The sequence below is a fragment of the Silurus aristotelis genome, assembly GCF_946808225.1.
Source record: "Silurus aristotelis genome assembly, chromosome: 29".
Lineage (NCBI taxonomy): Eukaryota > Metazoa > Chordata > Actinopteri > Siluriformes > Siluridae > Silurus > Silurus aristotelis.
The window spans coordinates 5195250-5212566 of record NC_139602.1 but is presented as its reverse complement, the minus strand read 5'-3'; the positions used below and the strand labels follow the sequence as shown (position 1 = coordinate 5212566).

Here is a 17317-nt window from a genome sequence, read left to right as displayed (position 1 = left end):
GAGGAGTTTACTCCAAGCTCCTGGATGTTCACTAATGGACTTGATTTAAATAAAATATGATGTGAAATATCACTGATACCTTTTAGAATCAAATTGAATCTGAACACAAAGAGCATTGGCTCTACAAGCATTGGACCTACAGAGCAGGAGTGAGGACTTTTAAAATGAGTTTGTAAAGAGATGTTTGGTGTCTATAAGACTGAACGCTGTGGGAGATGCTTTGATGGAACAATCCAAGGAACCAGCAAACTCTAGGTCTATTTCTGGTCGTATTGATTCGTTTTTCTGGGTTCGTTTTATGCCAAGCCTTCAATGAAGGTCTTCGAATGTCAGAAGTCGGACTCACCTGAAACAGTGAACAGCCATGGGGTTTGTATCTTCATAAGATATAAAAATAGAAAAGATTCCACTGAGAGCCGTGTAGAAAAAGGGCCTTTTTTTTTTTTTTAACTGTTCCTTGTTCCTCCTTATACAATCACACAAGCCGAGACAGTGGCAGCATCGCTTCTCTTTTATCAAGGAATTTTCCAATGATTAATATTTAATCAGGGCAGTGAAACAGAAGAGGAGCGTGTAAGAAAAGCAGGCAGGGAAGAGAAATGTGTTTTAGAAGAACTGCAGTTACTGGTTTTAGGTGTTCATGTTCATGTAAAGCAGTACTACTGAATATTCTCAACACTTTAATAAGAACAGCTGCACACAACAGAGAGGAAACTGCTAAAAGATGGTGCCAGATTGAGTATTTCAGAACATGCTGATCTGATGGGATTTAAAGCTTCTGCGTGTGAACTGAACTTTAGATCTTTTATCTTATGGGGTAGGAGAACATTCTACATATGCTGTTTCTCCATCAGACTCAGGCGTGGAGGATTTGGTGTTGGATCGATATTAGACTCATAATCACACACTCCGGTGTTTGTAAAGTTTTTATGATTTATACTCACACTCTTGGTGACACCCAGACGAAGATGAGTTCTCTTTTGAGTCTGGTTCTTCTCAAGGTTTCTTCCTCTTACCATCTAAGGGAGTTTTTCTTAGCCAGAGTTGCCCCAGGTTTGTTCATCAGGGATAAACACACACACGTTTAAATGTAAGTAAAATTTATTCTATAATTCTTACATGTTGTAAAGCTGCTTTGAGACAATGTCCATTGGGAAACGCGCAATAGAAATAGAAAACTGAATTGAGATGAATTGAGATGATGGAACTGATGATGAATCATCAAGTTTTATTACAGTTGCAGGGTTTTGTTGAGAGAGAGAGAGAGAGAGAGAGAGAGAGAGAATATTTATAGAGATAGATATATAGCTATATAGAAGATTAAATGGTGTGGCATAATACAGAAATGTAAAAAAAAAAATTGTGTTACTATGGAAACTCATCGAGGCGTATAGACTGCATTGAAGCAGACTTCTGCAAGAAATGCACATTTGTTGTTTTAATACTTGAGCTACATAAAGGCAGAAATGTAACTAGCTGGCATTTGTAATGTACATTTGTTCCTCGTCTGTAAAGTCAGTGTTTTAACAAGATTTAGCAATTGAATATACCTGAACTCTGATTGGTTTCGAGTGAAACTGTAGAGTGAAGAACTCATTAAAGAAGTGCTGCTGTGTTCACTGCTGATGCTGCAGATCACCTGCTCAACTCAGAAACAACAGTCTGAGGCATGTCCAAGGTCACGAGCGGTTTCTCCATACTGATCATCTTTTACATGTTATAGCTGAACACGGCAGGAGTGCATTTGGTCATTTCTCTGGGTGAGGTGCGCCATCCAGTGACAAGACGTGGCAATGCGTTTAATTAGTTCATTTAATAAGCTTTCAAATATTAAAATCATCAATAGAGAATACATTTTTTTTTTATTGTATTACAACAACACTAATATTAATATTTTTATTTGGTTTTGGAGTTTCAGGTGTAGTTCTAATTATTATAACGATAATTTATTTGTTTTGCAGTAAATGTTATTTATTTACTTACTTTACCAGGAAGGAGTAAAAGATGAAGACCAAGGAGAGGGTTTTTGGATGTGGTGAGGGAAGACCTGCAGGTAGTTGGGTGAAAAGGGGCAGATGTAGAGGACAGGGTGATGATCCGCTGTGGCGACCCCTAATGGGAGCAGTTGAAAGTCGCTAATTTGTATGGCAAATTTTGTCTTTATTACAGTAATGTTTATAATATGAAACAATACAGTAATTGGATGTATTGCTGCTCGCAGAACTTAATGCTCGTTTCAATTCAGTGATAAGGTGCTGCCACCGTGTGGTCAGAAATTAAAATTACATAACTGTAAAAGCTCAAGTTCGATTTTAAGTTAAATGTAATTATTAAAAAAATTCAAAGTGCATCGTTTCCAGTCTTTTACTAGATTTATCGACGCAATATTTATTTAGTTTTTATTGAACTTCATGCTTCCACAATTTGTTAGCTAAAGATGATCAACTAAACCGGGGGTCTCCAATCTTTTCCAGAAAGGGCCAGTGTGGGTGCAGGTTTTTATTCCAACCAAGCAAGTCCACACCAAATTCTACCTGTTCAAATCTAATGATCTTCATTTTCAATGACTATCAGGTGTGACCATTGATTGGTTGGAATGAAAACCTGCACCCACACTGGCCCTTTCTGGAAAAGATTGGAGACCCCTGAACTAAACACTTTCTAATTGAGCCACTGCAAATCCATCATCATGGTTCCTAAGTGGAAAGATCCAGTCAGTGTTTCTCAGTCATTAATCAACACAAAGTGATAAGTACGTAAATATTACACACTGCTTTTTTTCAACATGTGTTTTCGAATAAAAACCAGTAGACAAACATGGTAAAAAAAAAAGATTGTTGAGCAGTAAAAAAAACCCAGATATTTCTTTGAAAAAACTGCAGTCATTCCAAATATTATCCTGTTTATTAAACCAGTCCTTTATTTAATGTTATGCTGACATTTTCCCTTTAAAAAGGTTAAAAACAATCAATCTGCATAAGTCTGGAGGTAGAAGCAGCCAGTGAAATATTCATATATATGAATATGTATGACACCTTAATACTCACACACGGGGGTGTATACCGAGCGGTTAATTATTCATTAAAAATGTTATTGTATTGAATGTGGTAATAAATAAAGAGTCTGTACAGTGTTTGAGGGGTCATGAGAGTCAAGAGAAATGTCAGTGAGAGAGGGGGAACCATTACTGCTTACTGAGGAGTTACTGTACATGATTAAAAGAAGTGTGGAATGAGGGAAAACAGTAAAATGATAGAGCGATTGAAACAAAGCGGGATGAAAGAAGAATGAAAGAGGAATGAGAGCGTGTACTAATTACACTGCCAGATTTAAAAGCAGGAGAGGAGAGAAAGAAGGGTTGATAAATGTGTATTTGAATACAAGAGGAGAAAGAAGTGATGTGGGAGCAAGAAAATGGAGGGCAGAATATAGCAAGGGATTAGAGAAAAGGTAAAAAAAAAAAAAAAAAAAACCAGGGGAAAGAGAGAGATGGAAAATGAGGAAAGAGGACAAATAAAAGATTGAGAAATATGAACAGAAGAAAGATAGTGGAAGAGAAAAAGAAAAGGGCAATGGCATCGAGAAGTAGAGACGGAGAAAGGGATTGAGGAAAAGGGGAAAGAATAAGAGATACAAATAGAAAGAGTAGGACATTACAGAAGAGAGGGTGAAAGAGGGGGAAGATGGAGGAAGGGGATGAAGTAGAAATACAAAGCAGGAAGATAAAGAGCAGCAGATGGAGAAGAGAAAGGGAGAATGTAAGGAATGAAGGGATAGAGAAAGCTGTTAATCGATCCAGTGAAGGTCCAGGCAGCGGGCGATGAAGGCGTAGGTATCTGCCACTTCCTGAATCACCTTGCTGGTGGGTTTTCCCGCCCCATGGCCAGACTTTGTGTCTACATAGATAAAGAGAGGGTTTGATTGGCTGGGCCAGCATCCAATCACATGCTGCAAAGTGGCAATGTACTTCAAAGAGTGCAGAGGCACCACACGGTCGTCATGGTCACCAGTCAACAACAGCATGGCTGGATACTGCACACTGTCACCCTCAGGGACCCGGATGTTGTGCAGAGGGGAGTACCTGAGTGTGAGAGAAAGAGAGAGCGAGAGAGAAAGAAACAAGCTAAAGCATTGGATCAGAAGGTCATGAGTTCCTATCGCAGCCCTAACAAACAGCTGGGCCCCTGAGCAACACCCTGAACATTAACTGCTCACAGTAGTGGATAAAGTACACAAACCATGTATGAGAGTTAAAATAAAAGATTCAGTAGATAAAATGTGACTCCAGTAAAAGTACTAATTTTATTTTCCTGGTGAGTTTGAGTTTCTTCATCATTTATTCTTCTCTAAAATGTTCTGCTTGATGTTGAACTGTATGTTGGTGATCAGTAGATACACTGAGATCAGAACACGTGTAAAACAGAGCGTGCGCTCGACCCTGATTGGTGACTCGCTGCGAGTTTCACCAGATACGTTTTTATCCTCATAAATAAAAAGGAACTGATTTTGCTAAATGTTGTTGAGTAGAAAGTAAAAGTCTCCTCAAACGTAAACACTTCAGTAAAGTACAGAGTCGAGAAAAAGCAACTTATGTCCATCAATAAATTACATTTACTTCATAACTGTTCACCACTGACTGATCAGTAGATCACTACACTGGTCTGAGTGCAAAAACACCATGAATTTATATTACATGGAGCAAAAAAAAAAAAAAATTCCTGTGTACATCTGTAAAATCCTAGTTGACAAATTTCATAGCTAGCAGTGTGTGTGTGTGTGTGTGTGTGTGTGTGTGTGTGTGTGTGTCTCCTCACTTGATGAGCCAGTTAAACTGCTCTTTAATCTCAGAACAGCCGAAGTCGGTGGTCCAGGCGTGGCCAATGGTGAACTTGTGGAACTTGAGCATGTCCATCACACCAACCTGAGCTACTGCACAGCCGAATAGGTCTGGCCTCTGATTCACACATGCCCCTACACACACACACACACACACACACACACACACACACACACACACACACACACACACACCTTTGTTAAAATAGTAATATAATAGTTATTACATTATGATTCAATTCAGATAAAAGTCTATGTGTGTGTGTGTGTGTGTGTGTGTGTGTGTGTGTTTCGTACCCACTAACAGGCCTCCGTTGGAGCCTCCATTGATGGTGAGTTTGTTTGAGGAGGTGTAGCCCTCCTTTATTAGATACTCTGCTGCACACTGAAAGTCAGTGAAACAGTTCTGCTTGTTCTCCAACATCCCCGCTAGAGAGAGAGAGATTTTCTAAAGAGCTTTTCACAATGGACAATGTCTCAAAGCAGCTTTACAGAAGTGAAGAATTAAAGTGAGGCAGAAAGGTAGAAAATATTATGTATTAAAAATAAATAAATAAATAAAAATAGTGTGTGTGTGTGTTACCTTTATGCCACGTTTCCCCGTACTCCCCTCCTCCCCTGATGTTGGCCACGACTAAAACTCCTCCCAGATGCCTTACAAAAATAAGTCTGGAAACACTGCAATCAAAAAGACACCATGATGAATGAACAGTGATAATGTCCCTGTGTGTGTGTGTGTGTGTGTGTGTGTGTGTGTGAGAGAGCGAGTGAGCACAGTTACCTGTAGCTAGGTGTGATTGAGATGTTGAAACCTCCGTAGCCGTAGAGGAAGGTCGGGTGTGACCCGTCCAGCTGGAGGTCTTTCTTGTGCACAATGAACATGGGGATCTGTGTTCCATCTGTACTGGGGTAGAACACCTGCACAGGAACATTTCATAACCAGGCATTGTGCTTGTAAACGTGTGTGTGTGTGTGTGTGTGTGTGTAGGGGTACCTGTGTAGTCTGGTACTCTGTCGGGTCAAAGCCTTTCACTTTCACCTCCCTGAAGACGTGTGGCTGTAGAGGAGTTTTGGTGAGGTCACAGTGGTAGATGATGGCTGTGAGAGAAAGGGAACATTTGTTTGTTTTTATTATTTATTTAAAACAGACAGTGACTAAATAGACGGAAAACAAGTCTGCACCTGGAGAGAGAAAAGAAGTGAAGTAGTAGAAGATCTCAGAGTCCTTCTTTCGGCCAGTGAAGCCCATGATGGAGCCCACCTCCAGCGGGAAGGTCTTCAGCTCTTCTCCTGACTCCAGATGGTACATCTTCAGCACACTCTTCACATCGTGGAGGTAGCACACACACAAGAAGCTGGAGTATGTGCATGTAGCAAACACTGAGGGGTGAAGAAATGAAAATTGCTTAAACGTTAAAAAAAAAAACTTTAGATTTATCAATAGCTTTTTTTTTTTTTTTTCTCACCGAGGACATCTTTGTCATGCTGTGGAATGAGCTCCTTCCACTGACTGGGTGCTGGCTGAGTAAAATCCACGTTGATGAGACGGTACCGCGGAGCATCCAGGTTTGTTTTGAAGGTAAACACAGTTCCCTCGTTCGTCACATATTCATACTCAGCATCAAAGTTGTCAATTAGCTTCACCCACGGCAACATCCCTGTGTAACACAACGACAAGTCACGCCACAAAATCAGAAGCTTACACACGCCGTTATCCTGCAAAAACGGACCACAGGACTGATCACTGACATTTCAAACAAAACTGAAATTCATAACCACACCAGAGCAGGAACTTAAAAAAGGTTAGATGCCCAAAACCTAAAGATGATGGTTCCTAAAATATAAACATAAGTTCCTGTGTCTAGTCTTCACTGGAGACTCCTCAGATCCTAAAACATCCTAAGCACATCGAGGTGCCTAAAAAAATATCCTAAAAAAGGTCCCCAAACTTAGGGGCACACAATACAGAAAGGTTTCTTGAATCAAAACTTGCCTTAAAAACACACAGCTAGAGTTCCTGAGCTCCTGAAAAGGTGTCTTGAGTAACTTCAGTGTTTTGAAAACGCATCTATGAGACCACGATTTCCTGAAATGTGTTCACTTATAAACTATTAGATCTGAAATGATTAAGCATAATTTTTTATCTCTTAAGAGTTTCCTTTCAACAGCTTCCTCAAATATAAACACACCCGAGAGTCCTGAATTGTTGAAGATACTCTAAAAAATCCCTTAAATATAAAACAAGATTCATTTCTTTTCCTCAAATCAAAACTTAAAAAAAAAAAAAAACACCTCAAAGGTTCCTGAGAAATGTTCAGTTTAGTGAGACATCACCCAGGCTTCAGGGCATTGCTTTGGAGAAGGATGTGAATAATGTAGGCGTGATGGTGTTTGATTTGGAATGAGGCTGCTGAGAGAATCACCTGTGATGCTGCCTGAGATGGTGTTGAGATCACAGTACCACAGCCTGTTCACTGGGTCACACCCTTCTCTGATAGACAACAACACGTACTGCCCGTCATCGGAAACCTACAACATAAACAGCAACACACAAAAAAGGTGAGCCACTTCGCAAAATGTAAATAAAAACAGAGTGCAATGATTTGGAAATCTCATAAATCCTTTTTACAATAAAACAGACAAAAAAAAACCCCTGAGAATATAAAGTTTTTAGATAGTGAAAGGTCTGGACTGCAGGCAGGTCAGTTCAGCACCCGGACTCTTCTACCAAGTCATACTATTGTAATAGATGCAGTAGCATCTTTGGAATCATTTGTTGCTCTAAAACCTGTATACACCATTCAGCATCGCTGGAGTCTTTCCAAAAGTGCAAGCTGCCCATTCCACAGGCACTAACGCACCACCATACCGTCAGAGATGCAGCTTTTTCAACTGAACATTTTTTTTTATTTCCTCAGTAAATTTTAAATGAACTCTGTCCCAGTGTGGATGGTGGCGTTTATGGATCTATGGATTTATGTTCACGCATGCCTTCTTCTTGCATGATAGAGATTTAAGATGCATTAGTGGATCACATGGCAATCTGTGTTCCCAGACAATGATTTTTGGAGATGTTAATGAACCCATGTAGTGATTTCCATTACAGAATCATGACTTTTTTTAAATGCAGTGCCACCTGAGGGCCCGAAGATCACGGCCATGCAATATTTATTTTCGTCCTCGTCCCTTGACCAGAGATTTTTTCCAAATTTATGAATTATGAGATTTTCAAGTGTTTTGCAATTTGATGTTGAGGAACATTATTCTGAAATTGTTCCACAATTCATAGACACGGTCTTTCACAGATTGGTGAAGCTTCGCCCATCTTTACTTCTGAGAGACTCTGCCTCTATAAGATACACTATTCATACACAATCATTTCACGGACCTGTTGTCAATTAACCTCATTAGTTGCAAAATGTTTCTCCAAACGTATTTATTTAATTACATTTTTCAGGTCCAATTTTTTTGGGACGTGTTGCAGCCATCGAATAAAAATAAGTTAATGGTAAATTTTCTCAGTTTAAACATCATGTTTATGTTTTATTGTGACTAAAATTATAGGGTTTATTTACATTTTACACAGTGTCCCTGTTTGGAATTAGGGTTGTAATAATCTCTATAAGTACTTTGTGTGTGTGTGTGTGTGTGTGTGTGTGTGTGTGTGTGTGTGTGTGTGTGTGTGTGTGTGTTACCTCAGCTCCACTCATCCACTTGGGCTGTTTGGGGAATTCAGCACATAAAATATCCTGGGACTGTGGAGTCCCCAACACGTGATAGTACAGCTTCTGATTCAGGTTAGTGGACGTCTCCGTACCTGAGACAGGAATATATACAACAGTTTTAAACACAGTAAAGCAAATAATGTTTAAGTTTTTTTTTTTTTTTTGTGTGTGTGTGTGTGTGTGTGTGTACCATCACTCTTTCCTTCCTGCTCGGGATAAGAGTTGTAAAAGAGTCCTTTTCCATCATGAGTCCAGGCCATGCAGCTGAACTTCACCCTCTCCAAGCGATCCTCCAGAACCACAGCTCCTTCGACACGCAGGAACCGGAGCTCCACCCAATCGGAGCCACTCGCGCTCACACCGTACGCCAGGTGCTCGCCATCCTCCGAAAATGCGTAACCTGAGAGAGAAAAAAAAAAAGCTCGGGGTGTGAGGTTTGAATCGGTTACATTTTAGCTACAATCACCTCAATGCTCCAAAACATGCTTCAGATTCATTATTGTATAAATGAAATAAAAAAAATAAACAAAATATAAAAAAAGGGCACATAAGGTACCAGGTTTGGATATTTTCCAGATCAACAAGTCAAAATTGCCTACGCACTGCAGCTTTAAAAAAGCTTTATTTATAAAAATGATATACAAATAATCATTTATAATATATAAATAATGATACAAGTTGCAATATTTACAAAATTAATTATTCAATTTCTTAAAAAAAAATAAATAAAAAAAATAAGTTATTGACGATATCAGGGTGCATGTGTATTACACACACACACACACACACACACACACACACACACAGACACACACCTTGTAGCGCTATGGTCCCATCATCTGAGAATGTATTGGGATCGAGGAACACCCTGGGTTCTGCCTCCAGGTTCTCCTGTACGTAGAGAACGCTTTGGTTCTGCAAACCCGTATTGTAGAAGTGAAAATATCTGCAGAAGAAAAGAGTTTCAGTCAGAGAGGAGTTTCCTCATACCTCCACATGTGATAACAGAACCTTACAGAATGATAAACTGTTTATAGTAATGAAAGTAAAGGAAGTAAAAATTCACAATGTTGGTAAAATGTTTCTTTATAAACAGATTGTTTATGCAGAGCAGCTTCCACACCCTCACCTGTTACCCCGCTTAAAGGGGCAGCTGTATTTCGGGTAATCATAGAGCTCGGTCATACGCTCTTTAAAAACCTCTCGGATTGGACACTCCTCCAGGAAGGGCAGAGTCAGCTGGTTCTGCTCGTTCACAAACGCCTGAGTCAAGGACGAGAATGAAATAAACCAGCCATGTTTAAACACATTCATTCTCTCTCTCGTCTCTCCATGTCTCTCATTCTGTGTTTTTCTTTCTCTCATTCTGCATCTCTCTCTCTCTTTCTCTCATTCTGCATCTCTCTCTCTCTTTCTCTCATTCTGCATCTCTCTCTCTCTTTCTCTCTCTCTCTCTCTCTCTCTGCATCTCTCTCTCTCTCTTTCTGTGTTCCCTCCCCTCTCGCTCTCTCTATCTATCTCTCCCCCCCCAACATCTCACTCTCCCAATGTTTCTCTCTCTCTCCCTCTCTGTCATTCTGCACCCCCCCCCCATGTCTCTCTCTTGCGATCCAGCTCTCTTTCTCCGTCTCTGTCACCCTCTTTCTCTGTTAGTCTCCCTTTGTATTTATTTTTTGTCTCTCTCTCTTTCGCTCTCGTATGTTGTACCTGTGTTTTCTCGCTGTCCGGATCCTCCAGCCAGCTGTAGGGGTCAGGAACCTTGTATCCGTGGTAATCGTCCACCTGAGAAGACACATTCAAACAACGTTTTAAACTACTTACAGTTTTCTGGAACAGAAATGAAAACCCGCCTGTGATCATCATGTGTGTATCTGTAACTCAAAACCTGTTCCTCATCCAACGCCCACAAACAACAAACAATTCAGAGAGACAGAAGGTTCAATGGGTGAGATTAGAAATCACAACACTGGTTGAAGGTTTTGAACACAGAAGGAAATGTAAAAAATGTTTTTACTCGTTTTGATAATAAACAGATTATAAATAGAAGAAAAAACTCCAGAAAGTGTTCTTGTCCCTCTTTTCTTCTCAGATGCATCTGATCAGTCTCTATACCTCCACTGTGAGATCTCTGTGATGAGGAATCACACAGATGCTTCCACACTGTTTTATGAGACTGTTGTGCCACAGGCTGGAAGCAGGCAGACACAAACAGATCCAGTGTTGATGATGAGGAGGAGGAGCCGGACTCAAGATAGTCCAAAGTACATTCCATCTTGGACAACTCCTTCCACCTTCTACATAAAACACTGGTCATTCTGAGGAGTGCATTCAGTTACAGACTCGTACCACTGAGCACCACAGGAGATCATTTCAGCCTGCAGCCATCAAACTGTAACTCCTCCATCTGAGGGTTTTATCTACACATATACAAATAGCTCCAGATCCTCATGCCACACTTATATAATGTTAATGTCTTGGGCAATAATAATTAAACGTGCAGTAACTTGTAGTCCGACTTTTCTCTCTTCACTGCTGCTACACATTTAATTAATAAATATTTTTTGTATTAATTATAATTAATTACCAACTACAACCAAACAATTCCCCTATAGGATCAATTCATTATTCTGATTCTAATGAACAGACAAAAGATTCAATTCATGTTTATTTGTATTGCGCTTTTAACAATGAACATTGTCTCAGAGCAGCTTTACACAGATGATGTGGTGATAAAAAGTGAATATGTTCTTTATAAGTAAGTTTGTCCCTGATGATTGAGCTGGTGGCGACTGTGGTGAAGGAAAAACTCCCCGAGACGGCATAAGGAAGAAACCTTGAGCGGAACCAGACTCAAGAGGGAACCCATCCTCATCTGGGTTGCACCGAATGTCCATTTATTACAGATAAACGATGTTACAGTGATGGAGTTCAGAAGCAACCTGTAGTCCTGAGTCAATGTAGCAGACTGTTGACATTAACTACAGTCCAAATCCTCAAAGCTCTTACTCTGTAATTTCATGTTGAAGATCCATGAAGTTACTGAGCACCTGAAGAAGCTTGAGGATGGATTTGGACTGTTGAGTTTTTCTCAAAACGACTTGTTCAACAAGTCACTTGTGCACATCAAAGCATTCTCTCGTTGCTTTGATGAAATTGTGAATGCTTTGGTACCTTCATTTAACTGTACAATGTGTACAAGTGTCTACTGTTCTCCTCCAAAACATCTCCCACATCAGTTCAGCACACGGAATGCAAAATGGTTAAACCAGTGATCATCTGTAAAAAATGTAATTTCTATTTAACTTGATTTTTGTAAACATCTTGTGAATTGATGAATCGTGCAGAAGAATCTTGAACGTCACTAATGAAGGCGAGTGAACGGCATCAGATCAAACAATAGTTCTGACACAGGGTTTCTGCAAATCCAGAAACAACCAAGAAGCAGACGGACACTAGTACAGTACAGTGAAGGTCTCGTGCGATCTGATCCGAGGATTTAGAGAAAAGTTCAGGCCTTTATAAGAAATCCATTGTGTTTTGTTGTTTGTACAAATGGATTTGAAAAACACATTTACTGGTTTGTAAACATTCAGGATGATTCGAGAAAAAGCTCCAAAACGTCTGAGACGGAGTGTAAAATCAGCAGACTGCTGCAGGGGTTCAGGAGCAGCTGCATGAACAGTTCAGTATTTAATGTCCATCACTGAACACAATGAAGCCACTGAGGGACTGGAGGCTTTCTGGGTTCTTCCTCATGCCATATCAGGGTTTTTCTCACCAGACTCTCATTAGAGTTAAAAACACTACACAAATCAAACTGAACCTCAAGTCATTCTTATGAATTCTTATGAATAATTAAACATTGTTTTTCTACTCACTGAAAACATTGTAGATTTAATATTATTTTCTAAATTATTTATATTTTTAAAGGAAGTCATTTAGTTTCATCAGCTGCTTTTTCTGCACACCTACAATTATTTATTTGTTTGTAATTGTATTATATACATTATATATAAATCATTTATTTATTGTCAGAATTCAAACACAATAAAAATGCTAGCGGTTAGCAGTTAGCATTGTATTTTTTTTTTTGTCAGCACCTGTCGCTATTAAACCAAATAAACATTAGTGGGGTTTTTTTGCCAAAAAAAGTTTAATAATGAAGATTATTAAAGAAGTCTGTATAAAATCTCTCTCTCTCTTTCTCGCTCTCTCTCTCGCTAATAAACCCATTCATTATGTTAGCATGTGGCTAAGCTAGCTAGCGATTAGCAACCAAAAACAGGACTTACCACGGCTTCATCTCGATACACGTTTGGGTATTGAAATGGCATTTTTGTAATTATTACGATTTTTTTTTTTATTTCACCACTGCACAGAAACACACACGTGATTTACACTGAATTATCCGGAGAAGCGCCTCAACACTATGAACGCAGTCTCAGGGAGGAGGACTCGGTTCTTAATAGACTGCTGTTAAACACAAAGTGCACTAGATAGGACACAAAAAGACCTTCATCCCTACACACTGTAAGTGCACGTGTACAGGACTCATAGAGCAATTTGAAGCACCGCCTAGTACCTGCTTCTGATTGGAGGACTCAACAAAAAAACGTGACGTGACAGACAACGTTTAACGGAGCAGCACAGATTGTAATGGCGCCACCTGCTGGATATCTATCTATCTATCTATCTATCTATCTATCTATCTATCTATCTATCTATCTATCTATCTATCTATCTATCTATCTATCTATAGAGTTACTATAGGGTTATTGAGTATAAAAATAAAGAAGAAAAATAATGCAGTGGATCAGTACTGTAGATGAAGAACACAAGAATGGCGCAGAGAAAATTAAGATGTCAAACAAGAAAAGAAAAACTATAAAAAGAGAAAGAAGGGGAAGTTAATCAGGCAGGTTTTCCACTCAATAAAAAAGATGCTCCCTGTTTTTGTTATGATTCTGATTGTGATTTTATCATGAATGACATATAAAAAATAACTTTGCTGCTAAAGTGCATCATTCACATTAGACACAAGTCATGGGCTGTAGTGGGTTTCTTTCTTTGCTTCATTTTGCTACTGAAATGAACAAAGTTTTGATTTTCTAATCTGTAAAAATCCGTAAACAACGTCATAAATGGTTCTTAGTTTGTTTTATCAATGTTTGTTTTATTTATGTCCTGCTGGTGTAGAGTTCAGTAGGGTGATGGGAAATGGAAAATAAAAACTGGTCCTGATCCCATTGGTTCTGGTGCAAATGTTCATATATGTCCTTATGTCCTTGTAATCCATGTTTTGGCAAGAATTTAAGCAGTTGCCAAAACCATCAAACGCTATGATGAAACAGGCTCTCGTTAGGATCGTCCCAGAAAAGAAAAACCAAAAGCTACCTCTGCTGCAGGATATGTTTATTAGAATTACCAACCTCAGAAACCGCAGATTTACAGCACCTCCAATAACAGCTCATGTATATGCTTCTCAAAGTTCAAGTAGCAGATATATTTTTTGGCATCCACTAAATCACCAACTATGTCAACAGAAAAGCACCCCCAGGCCGTCAAGGTCGACTTGAAGTACAGTAACTATTACTTTAGAATAACAACAAGCCTGGGCCAAGAAACACAAGCAATAGACATTAGATTAGTGGAAAACTGTCCTTTGGTGTGATAAGTCCAAATAAAAAATGTTTCACTGCTGTGTCTTTGTTAGATGTACAGAGGGTTCCTGAGTGTGTGGTTCCCACTCTGAAGCATGGAGGAGGAGGTGTGATGGTGTGGAGGTGCTTCTCTGGTAAAAATTTTTTTGTGATTTTTTAAAAAACTTAACCTGTGTGACTACCACAGCATTTAGCAGCAGCATGTCATGCCTTCTGGTTTGAACTATCATTTGTTTTTCAACAGGACAATGACCCCCAGACATGTCTCTAAGTTAAGTATAAGCTATATGTCCAAAAAGGAGAGTAATGAAGTGCTGCATCAGATGATCTGGTCTCCACAGTTACCTGGTCTAAATTTAGTTTGAAATGAATTGGACTGGAGAGTGAAGGAAAAGCAGCCAACAAGCACTCAACACCACTGGGAACTCCACAAGAATGTTGGAAAACCACACACACACACACACACACACACACACACACACACACACACACACACACACACACACACACACACACACACACACACACACACACACACACACACACACACACTCTCTCTCTCTCTCTCTCTCTCTCTCCCTCTCTCTCTCTGCTGTCTCTTTAAATTCTAACTGCATGACGTCACACTTGTTTTGGGGCAGGAGGGAGGGAGTGGGACCGTAACGGTAAACTGCCCCCGGTGTGTCTGTGATGGAGGCTGTGCGGAGGATGACGGCGGCGTGGTGCAGGATCCGCTGCTCTCGCGCTGACGCGTGAATCCGGGGTTAGACAGCGCGTGAGTGGTGTGAACATGGCCGCGGTGATGGTGTGCTGCGGAGGAGGAGGAGTAGGAGGAGGAGGAGGATGCGGGAGCGCGTGCTGGCAGGTGCTCCTGTTCGGCTCGACCGCGCTCGTGATCCTGGCGGAGAGAGCCGCGCGTGAGTGATCCCGAAACACGTTCACACCACATACACACTCACTGTACCTGCATGCGCGCGAGTGTTACAGTCGTTACAGTGTGTGCGCATCACCTGTGCGCGAGACGTCACGTGTTTTTTTTGTGCGCATATATATAAATATATATAAAGGGTCCAGGTGTGACGCAGGTAACGCGCGCGAGAGACCTCTATTTTATAATTACTTGTATTTAAAATGTGACGCAATAATAGCGGAAATCGGTACCATATACGGAGTAGTGACGCTATAAGACGTGACTGAATTATTATAATGATATAAAATTTTATAATTTAATGCTTTGTCAAATGATGGGTTTATATGATGCCAGAATTTGTCTGAAAAATCTGGATCAAATTTACAGAAAAAAAAACAAAACATTATCCACACACACACACACACACACACACACACACACACACACACACACATAGATGTTTTATAATCCCTGTAGATATGATGCATTAAACAATTGAAAAGTATTAATTAAAGGTAAATTTAAAAAAGTGTGAATAAGCTCAGATTAATCACTAGTTAACTCGACAATCATGCGATTAATCGCGATTAAATATTTTAATCGATTGACAGCCCTAATATATAAATATGTACAGTATGTCACAAAAGTAAGTGCACCCCTCACATTCCAGCAAACATTGTATTATATCTTCTAAAGGGACAAAACAAAAAAAAAAATATATGAAACTTGGATATATTTGGAGTATCAATGTGCAGCTTGTATATCAGTACAGATTTACTGTCCTCTAAAAATAACTCAACATACAGACATTATTGTCTAAATAACTGGCAACAAAAGTGAGTACACCCTCAGTGATAACAGCTGTTTTTTTTGAGAATTAGATTTGTGTCTACGAGGCTGTAAGATCAGTATCACACTGAAACTGAGTTACAGTACAGTGGTCAGGGTCAGACAGAGGTTTTCCAAGACAGGTTCCACTCGGAACAGACGTCACAAAGGTCCATCAAAGAATTTGAGTCCTCGTGCTGCGCATCAGGTGCAGAATCTGTCCTAAAGAAAAATGACGCACGAGTGGAGCAGCACTGGTTTAGAGGTTGCAGAAGCAGAAGGTTCGCTTGTCAGTGCTCAATGGTGAAGGTGCTCAGTTTTGGGTGCCAGTGATGTGATGGATTGTTTTTGACCCTTTGCACGTTTTTCTGTTCACACATCCATTTATAATTATTAAAAAAGTTGTGTAATGTCCTTGGAACGAGTTAGTTCCTGTTCCCAGCAGCTTCAGCACAAATCTTAAACTCTTTCTCTACAAAAAACTCTCAAAGTCAATAAAACTTTATATCAGCGATGACACGTTTCGTGAATAAGCTGTTGTTACAGAAATGATCATTTACAAAGCAGCACCTTCTGACCAATTAGAATCCTGAATTCAGCACTGTAACTTCATGGTATTGGTTTAAATTGTGTTTGAGCCTGTGAGAAGATCAGGATGGTATCACACGGTCAGCTTAAAATAACCTCAATGTGTTTGTTAAACAACTTCGTAAAATGTTACAATATTCATAAGTGTAAATGTAAAGAATGTGTAACTGATCCAGATCACCTGTACAGGTATATCAGCTACATACTGGGCATTGGACCAAAGAGTGTCAGGTTGATGTGTGTTTGTGTGTGTGTTCTTTCCCACCAGTGATCTGCTGCTTTGCCTTCTACCTCTGGAATGAGCAGTTAATGTGTGCAGGCCTGACCTTTGCCCTGTTGTTGCCGGGGGCGATTGTGCAGGTGCTGAGCTTCATGTGGTACCGGGCGGATGGAGAACAGCGAACATGTCACCTACTCATCATACACACACTCCACCTGGGCATCTTCAAAAGGTATGTAATGTGTGTGTTTGTGTGTGTGTATAATGTTGGAGTGTGTATGTGTGTGTAATTATTTGTGTGTGTGTGTGTGTGTGTGTGTGTGTGTGTGTGTGTGTGTGTGTGTGTATCTCTGTAATAATTTATGTAGTTGGGGAGGTCTGCGGGATCAATGTGTAATTGTGTATAATACAGTGTGTGTAGTAATGTATACTGGTGTGTAATAATTAATGAGTGCATGTAATTACTGGTTTGTGTGTATCTCTGTAATAATGATGTGCTACTGCAGTGTGTGTGTAATGTTGGAGTGTGTGTGTGTGTGTGTGTGTGTGT

General features: G+C 39.8%; 3 protein-coding genes across 4 annotated transcripts in view; 1 reads left to right on the top strand and 2 right to left on the bottom strand.

Annotated features, from left to right (window-relative positions):
* The window catches only part of LOC310722600 (uncharacterized protein), a 1041764-nt gene that overhangs the window by 906965 nt on the left and 117482 nt on the right, over positions 1–17317 (bottom strand). The gene's annotated exons all lie outside the window — the stretch shown is intronic.
* On the bottom strand, positions 2898–13164 carry prep (prolyl endopeptidase). Its single transcript, XM_083535062.1, has 15 exons — positions 12854–13164; positions 10269–10343; positions 9691–9824; positions 9377–9507; positions 8752–8961; positions 8532–8653; positions 7260–7365; positions 6303–6494; positions 6019–6216; positions 5831–5934; positions 5618–5754; positions 5420–5514; positions 5134–5265; positions 4815–4971; positions 2898–4081 (listed from the first exon to the last, which is right to left on the bottom strand). Exons 1-15 carry the CDS (start codon positions 12893–12895, stop codon positions 3787–3789), a joined length of 2130 nt encoding a protein of 709 aa, XP_083391188.1. The 5' UTR covers positions 12896–13164; the 3' UTR covers positions 2898–3786.
* xkr5a (XK related 5a) overlaps positions 14835–17317 on the top strand; it is a 23501-nt gene continuing 21018 nt past the window's right edge. The window contains exons 1-2 of one of the 2 annotated variants that reach the window (XM_083535085.1): positions 14835–15138; positions 16816–16999. In XM_083535085.1, the coding sequence (XP_083391211.1) occupies positions 15012–15138; positions 16816–16999 (311 nt within the window). In that variant the 5' untranslated portion in view covers positions 14835–15011. The remainder of the gene's footprint in view (positions 15139–16815; positions 17000–17317) is intronic. The other variant, XM_083535086.1, reaches the window with a different exon arrangement.

What these genes read in the sequence shown, in the direction of transcription:
- prep (XM_083535062.1), bottom strand. Translation starts at nt 12,895, where the DNA reads ATGCCATTTCAATACCCAAACGTGTATCGAGATGAAGCCGTG. An exon ending in GCAGGAAGGAAAGAGTGATG is followed by an intron (nt 8,654 to 8,751) that starts GTACACACACAC and finishes TTCCTGTCTCAG; the next exon opens with GTACGGAGACGTCCACTAAC. An exon ending in TCAATCACACCTAGCTACAG is followed by an intron (nt 5,515 to 5,617) that starts GTAACTGTGCTC and finishes TTTTGATTGCAG; the next exon opens with TGTTTCCAGACTTATTTTTG.